Source organism: Nannobrachium achirus (assembly GCF_963921795.1).
Source record: "Nannobrachium achirus genome assembly, chromosome: 3".
Taxonomy (NCBI): Eukaryota; Metazoa; Chordata; class Actinopteri; order Myctophiformes; family Myctophidae; genus Nannobrachium; species Nannobrachium achirus.
Window position 1 is genome coordinate 50,074,125 of NC_137812.1, and position 7,500 is coordinate 50,081,624.

General features: G+C 42.9%; 1 protein-coding gene across 1 annotated transcript in view; it reads right to left on the bottom strand.

Annotated features, from left to right (window-relative positions):
• Positions 1 to 3,748: 3,748 nt before the first annotated feature.
• Positions 3,749 to 7,500, bottom strand: part of hhip (hedgehog interacting protein) — a 55,615-nt gene continuing 51,863 nt past the window's right edge. The window contains exon 13 of the mRNA XM_080721646.1: positions 3,749 to 7,233. Coding sequence (XP_080577772.1) covers positions 7,037 to 7,233 — 197 coding nt within the window. The 3' untranslated portion in view covers positions 3,749 to 7,036. The remainder of the gene's footprint in view (positions 7,234 to 7,500) is intronic.

Sequence of the window (7,500 nt, forward strand, 5' to 3'; positions counted from 1 at the left end):
GTGACATGCGGCAAAGGTCGCCCAGATCAGGAATCGAACCGGTGACACCGACAGGCATGCCTATATGGCAGGATTTTACTGCGTAGCCTATGAAAAGTGCTGAAAAAACTAACCGAATGGATGCAAGAGCATTCACTCTAATGACTCAGTTTAGTGGAGTCTGTGGAAAATAAAAGAATGCAGTGCATCCTTTTAATCTCCAAGACTATTGTTTTGTTATTTGCTCTCTGTGTCTCCCCCTGTCACCCCATCAGCAGGGGCCGTGCCGACTCTCTGGCTCGTGTATACAACATTATAGTATGCACTTCCAGCCATCTCGCTCCTACAAATATTTGGTATACAGGCTCCTCATGTTTATTCAAAGTACTGGGTTACACTGTTTGGGAAAGATAGCCAGACGAGGGTCCTTGGGGAAGGAAAAAGAAAACTATTCCAAATGAAAAGTAATGATTCATGCCATAGATAGTATATAAACTCAAATATACGCTGGACCTCTCTCTGCCATTGGCCAGTTCCACTTTATGCAATTTTGATTGGCTCTAAACAGTGCACAGACAACTTAGTATTGCATTACTCTAAATACAGCAGTCTCTGTGTGTGTGTGTGTGTGTGTGTGTGTGTGTGTGTGTGTGTGTGTGTGTGTGTGTGTGTGTGTGTGTGTGTGTGTGTGTGTGTGTGTGTGCGCGCTCGCATGCATGTGTGGGACTGTGACTCGAGTGAGGTGGGTGGTCTCCTTTCACTATCGTTAAACAGCACAAAACCTGATTGATATTTTAAGAAGGAAATTAATAACGCCATCAGCCATACGCAGCTCGTGTGCCCAAGGGCGTTATGTGCATAAACGTGTGTGTACACTCCTGTGGATGAATTCCAACATTCCATCTTAAACAAAGAATGTATGCCTAAATGTAGGACTATTTCAGTGAATGAAGTATATAGGCTATCCTACTCTCTGAACTTTGTGTGGTGTCAAATATCATAATGAAAAACTTCCTGTCAGCACATAATAGTAAAAATCACAAACTTTACTGAATAATTGTTGCCTTGTTCCAGCTGACAATGTATTGAGCATCTAAGCTGATCACCTTTGTTTTTAATATTGTCTTCCAATACAATGTTCTTGACATTCTTTCATTGCTGTCTTCTTGTACAGGATTTTGGGGCTACATTCTCATGTATAAATGGTTCTGTAAAGTTTATTATTCTAGTTTATTATTACTGTACTTGTGTATGGTACTGTACCAGAACTCTGCCATCCCTGTCCTTCCACTTTCAGCCGTAAACTGTGTGTTTTCCATTCGGGCGAAGGTTAAGGGGAAAACCATTGGGCTCATAGCCAGCGTTGGCCCTGATTTAGCCTAAACATTTTCTCAACATCCCTCCCTGTACTGTACTCTTTACCTGGGCGGAGGAAAAACCATTAGTGGAAACATGTTGGAAATGTGACTTACCAGAAATGAGCCCAGAGTTCCCAGCGTGGCATCATGAGTGACAGGCGGAAAGGGTTAGATGGGAAGTGGGTAATGTTGTGACTTCACATCAGGTTACATGTGGTTAAAAGAAAAACTCCAGCTACTCTTAACCAACTAGTTACCAAACCATTCCTTGCTACTTCCAGGGGCGTCAATTGGGTATGGCAGGGTTATGCAGCTGCCATACCCTGGGTCCAGGGGGGGAAATAAAAGTTACTTTTAAATATAAATCCATGAATGTCTCTTTGTCTATCTGTGCTGGTTATTGTCTCCACCAGCCGAAGGCATGGGGGAGAGTATGTTTTCCCCTCCATCCGTCCGTCCGTGCGTCCGTGCGTGCGTCCGTCCGTCCGTCCGTCCGTCCGTTACCAGCTAATCTCCGGCGCCGTTGGCCCGGTCGCTGCCAAACTGTGCACACACACTCCCTGGATACCAATTCAGAACCTCTGCCCCACATTTTTCACATGGGCCTGTTCTAGCGCCACCAGGAGGCCGTTTTTTGCAAAACTAACTATTGCCATTACTCCTACAGATTTTGTCCAAAAATCACGCAAATCGGTAGACATTGTCTCTACAGTCATGTGATCGACATAGATCTGTCCGATTTTCCATATTCCATCCTGATTGGCTAAAACTGGCTTCCAAAGTTAGCAGGATTGGTCAGTTTTGAATAAAATGCCTGAAATCATGAACGCAGTATGCGATTTTGGTAAAATTGTGCATGCACATTCCCAATAGGCAGAGGAATAAATGCCACTTAAATGTTTTCAAATCGGCCTCATGGTGGCGCTATAACAGGCCGATTCGTGTTTTTACCTATAACTCCACTGATCAGTGTACAACTTTGTATGTGCACTCCCTAGAGGCCAAGGAAAAACCTTTGCCCTGCTTTTTTCATATCTTCCTTTTATAGCGCCACCTGGAGGCCGACTTTGTAAAACACATTTTTTCCTATTATTCCTTGAGATTTTATCCAAAAATCATGCAAATCAGTACACAGTATCTCTATAGTCATGTGATCAAGACAGATCTGTCCGATATTTCATATTCCATCCTAATTGGCTAACATTGGCTTCCAAAGTTTGCAGGATTGGTCCAAAATCACTTAAATAATGAACGCAGCTTGCGATTACAGAGAAATTCTGCACGCACATTCCCACTAGGCCAAGGAACAAATGCCACCCTTCACATTGGCCTGTTATAGCGCCACCAGCAGGTCGACTTTTTCCAAACACATTTTTGGAACAAAATGCCTCAAGTCATGCAGGGTCACATTGCTGTTAAAGGCCAAAGAAGACATGGCACCCTTTTCACATTTACCGCCACCAGGACCTATACCTTACCTGGTGGAGACCTGTGCTCGGAAGAGCACTGCTTCTAGTTATGTTGTTAAATTACAGTAAAACAAAATGGTTACTTCAACAAGGTATTATAATAAATTCTCCACACTTTTATTCTCCCCATCTTGACAAAATGGTATATTCCCAGGTTCCGCAGGTCAGCTGCCATATTGTTCCGCAGGTCATCTGCCATATCAAGAAACCATAGAAACGGGGGGGAAAAAAATGTACTTCTTAAAATAAATGTATCGTGCCTGTTACCAGTCATGTTGCCATACCTTAGCTTTTTCTGAACTGACGCCACTGGCTACTTCTGACGGCTGGAAAAGGAGTGAACCTTGGTAGCTCTACTACAGGGAGGCAGAAAAAGTGCACACAGGATTTTTGCAGTACAAAAACTAAGTGGATCAACTACAAGGTGGATGTTAAACCTAGTAGAGCATGTTAATACAATATAACTGGCAAATCTGCAGTGGTTGGAGGTGGTCTCACTAGCTTCTAATCTATTGAGAAATGTACATCCTAGTGTTGGGTAGGACACCTACTAGGGCCCTATTTTCGCCAGTGTCTTATCCCTCATCTTTTGCTTTTGTTTTTACTATTTTGAAAAACCTTTTTGACTAGTTCACAAATAGCCGATGTACAAGCTCACAGCGTGTCGATGGAGATCGGCTAGTTGAGCAATTTTAAAATGTTTTTCAAAATATATAAAAAAAGTTAAAGACGTTTAGGGATAAGGGATAACTTAAGGCATGGACGAAAATAGAGCCCCTCCTTCTGCCTGAAGCTCATGCAATATTTCCCCAGGAAGAAATTTGGTCTCTTGTGGGAGATTCAGGTTTGGATCTTTAATTATTGACTGTTGAATGTATCTGTTGTTCATGACATATCATGAATACAAAAACACAGCAAAATAAAAACACACACACATACAAGTAATGTAGACATGCTATAAACTTTAATAGACATATTGATATTTCTGAAAAGAAAATGATAGCCCTAGTTTTTATTTACAATACACGAATAAAAAAAAATTGTCACATACATACAGTACAACGGTAAAAACAACGTAGACAGACTTAAATAATTATTTTATTTTGCGTAACTACTTAAATAATGAAAACTGGTTATTCTATTCACACCATGCCGTCTCAGCAGCTACAATGCAACTTTCACATTAAGTGCTAAAAAAAATTATAATTTTTCCACTTTATTACAGCATGAATATCATTTTTGACGCATTCAGACCAGGTAGAACAGGTTTCTTTATGTCAAAAAATACAAAATAAAAGACACAAGTGAGGTGGGGGCAAAAACAAAACAGACCTCTTTGTCAGTTGATGTGGATGTAAATCTAGACACAGAACAATTTTGTTTGACTAATGCTAAAAGAATAAGAAGTCTTTCCAAACATAGTGTTTGTGGTGGGTTGGTGTGGGGAACAAAGGCAAGGAAGAAATGTAAATGTTTGTCTTCTCTGAGACGTTAAACACACTGGCTGGTGTTCAAGATTGTCTCTTGTGGAATTCAGAAATGGCAAAACATCAAATGAACGGATAAATAGTTTTGAATCAGTCATCAGATGAATTGTGTGTGGGTCTGTGTATTGTGTGTGTGTGTGTGTGTGTGTGTGTGTGTGCGTGCGTGCGTGCGTGCGTGCGTGCGTGCGTGCGTGCGTGCGTGCGTGCGTGTGTTGGGGGCATGTATGAGAAATGTGTGTACCTTTTTTGTCTATGTGTATGCATGGGTGTGTCTGTATATAAGCTATACTGTACCATGATATTGTACCTATTACGTATATATTTCTTTTGTGTGTATCAACTCCCCTCCATCATCTGAACAGACACAAACACATTAAGGTGGCTCCAGACAATAGCGGTCTGCATTTAATTGTTGTCTGTCTGACTGCTTTCTGTCTAGAGTCTGTCGTCCCACAAGTGAGCATCAGTCTCTGAATTTCCTTTCCCCTTCAGACTTTTATCTCCATTAGACAGATCCTCTCCTCTGTGGCCTGGCTAATCTTTAATCTGCTCTGCTCTTGGATAAGATCTGGAGACTGTGAACCTCTTCCAGTGACTCGGAGGTGGCCCCTCCACCGGATCTTTGGATCTTTGATCATAGCGAACAGCGGAGACACTTTAGACACTGCAGGGGTGGAGGTGTCATTGTCAGAGAAAGTATGTGTGCGTGTGTGTGTGTGTGTGTGTGTGTGTGTGTGTGTGTGTGTGTGTGTGTGTGTGTGTGTGTGTGTATAGATGTGTGTGGTGTGTGTTCTGTTAGTGTGTCTATCTGTAAGTGTAATTAGATTGGGTTGTTAGATTGAAAATCCTGTCTCCCCCTCACCCCACCCACACACACGTGTCCTTGTACTTCTACAGACAGCAGAAAGGGGGGGAAAAACACATAAGAAAGGAGCAACATGAAATGACATGACTTTACAAGCTTAGTGTAAAAACTGCTTTTCTATAAACACCATTCTCTCCCATATATTATTACGCTTAAAAAAATAAACGCTCCTCTATGACAGCAATAGTAATGCTATAGTATTTTTTGCAAAGCTAAGTAGTACTTAGATCAGCTCTATAGGAAATAGACATATCTTCTCTCTATTCTCTCTCTCTCTCTCTCTCTTCCCTTTATAGTAACTGAATTTGAGCTGGGGCTCAGTGTGTGAGGCAATGACAGGAATCCTTTTTAGTATTGTTTTTTCAAACAATAATTCATGTGTTAGCATGTGTGTAAATGTAAAGTGTAAATGACATACAGTATATTGCTGTTACTGTGTCCACTGTTAAAATGAATGAACAAATGAATGACTGAGTGAATGAATGAAAGAATGAATGCATGAATACAGTGCATGGAAGTTGATGACTTCGTTCAGAATGTACAAGACTGGCTTTGATTAAAATTCTTTTTTTTTTTTAAGTACAAAGGCATGTGATCCATTCACTCATCTCTTATTTCAGTAAGCAGAAAACAGTCTTCTGTCACAGATCCATTCAGTACATCGATAGCACGTCAAGTGAGCATCGCAAAACAAATCTATATCAATGTACAGTATACAATATACCAAGATAGCTTTTTTTATGACAATGTGCCCACAAACTAAAATAGAAGCCGAACCCCATACTGTAACTGTGACAACATGGTTTGTCTCTCTCCTACTAGTGCCTTTAAAATTCTATAAGCACGTAAGATTGTGTGCTCTTCACAACAGATGATTATCATAAACTTCTCAACCTCCTTTTTTCATCTTTCAGTGTTGCTGCTGTATTGACTGGCAGTGAGAAGCAGTGTCCCTCCAATGTCCGCGTGTGTAGACATTTGCTTTTCGTGATTTGGAGTGGGTCTTCGAATGCCAACATCACCCCTCCTCAGAGAAAACTACTGGGCGAGCTCTGGCCTTGGAAATGTCTCAGACCCCATTTTATTTGGGGTCGTTTGTAAGGCAATATCTTTCAACCCCTCGTAACAGAGAGAGAAGGAATCCAAATAGTCTTGTGCTAAAATGGCCATTCCTGTAGGAGAGAGTCTTGTGGACTGGAGGTCTCCACTGTAGCTCTGTAAAAAAAAAAAAATGTTGTTCGGTTTGACGAGGGGGCAGGGATACAGTATCTGAATGAGTGAGGACAAATCTTCAATGCAACCCCCGTAACCTGAAGGCCATGCTTGCCAATAATCATCACCACTGTCCTGTTGGTGGACCTCTCGAGGTGTGCGAGATCAGTGGACCCGGGTGCAAGGGCTCTGCCATCCAAGAGCAAGTAGCTTATAGGCAAAAAACCAAAGAGAAAGAGTTTTGTGCCGGGATGGTTGATGAGCGAACGGCCAATTGGGGGATAGATGGCGGGGGATGGGGGTCCAGGCTCCGTGTGTGTGTGTGTGTGTGTGTGTGTGTGTGTGTGTGTGTGTGTGTGTGTGTGTGTGTGTGTGTGTGTGTGCGCGCGTGTGTGTGTATATGTCCGTGTGTGTGTGTCGCGCTCGCACACACACATACATAGTGTTATGTGCGTGTGAGGGATTTGTGGGATTGATGAGGCTCCCCTTTCTCAGGGCGTGTCCTCAGAGTCTGCTGGTGGTTGCGTAGGTAGATTTGTTGCGGGGATGTGTGTGGGGGCCTGGGGGGGGTTATATGATGAGGCGGTATGGACTAGCAGATGTTCCTCCACGCTCCCCCCCCCCCCCCCTCGTCTCCCTGCCCCTCTCGCCCTCCTCTACACGCCCCTATACGATGTAGCTGGTGAGGTCAAGCAGGTAGGAGGTCATGTCAATGATGTGGTCCAGGATGCCATCTTTCTCCTGGTCGTTGGGCATGCCCCGCTCGCCCTTCTCACACTGAGCCCCTGAGTAGCCACTCTTGCACAGGCACTTATTGGGCTCCATGCACACTCCTCCATTGCGACATCCTGGTTCACATTTGGCTACGAGAGAGAGAGAGAGAGAGAGAGTTATGTTCTGCTAACATAGGATGATATCGTCATTGTCGGGTGGAAACCTTGTATGTCCAAGACCGTTCGCTTTGTATTTATCATTTTAAAAATGAACTAAACTAGTGAAAATAGCCGATCTACAAGCACACAGCGCCTCGCACCGCGAGGCGTTGTGTGCTTGTAGATCGGCTGTTTTCACTACTTTTGTGCGACGGCCTTGTATGATGAAGCAGGGCTTTGCTTTGCGAAAAAAAATTA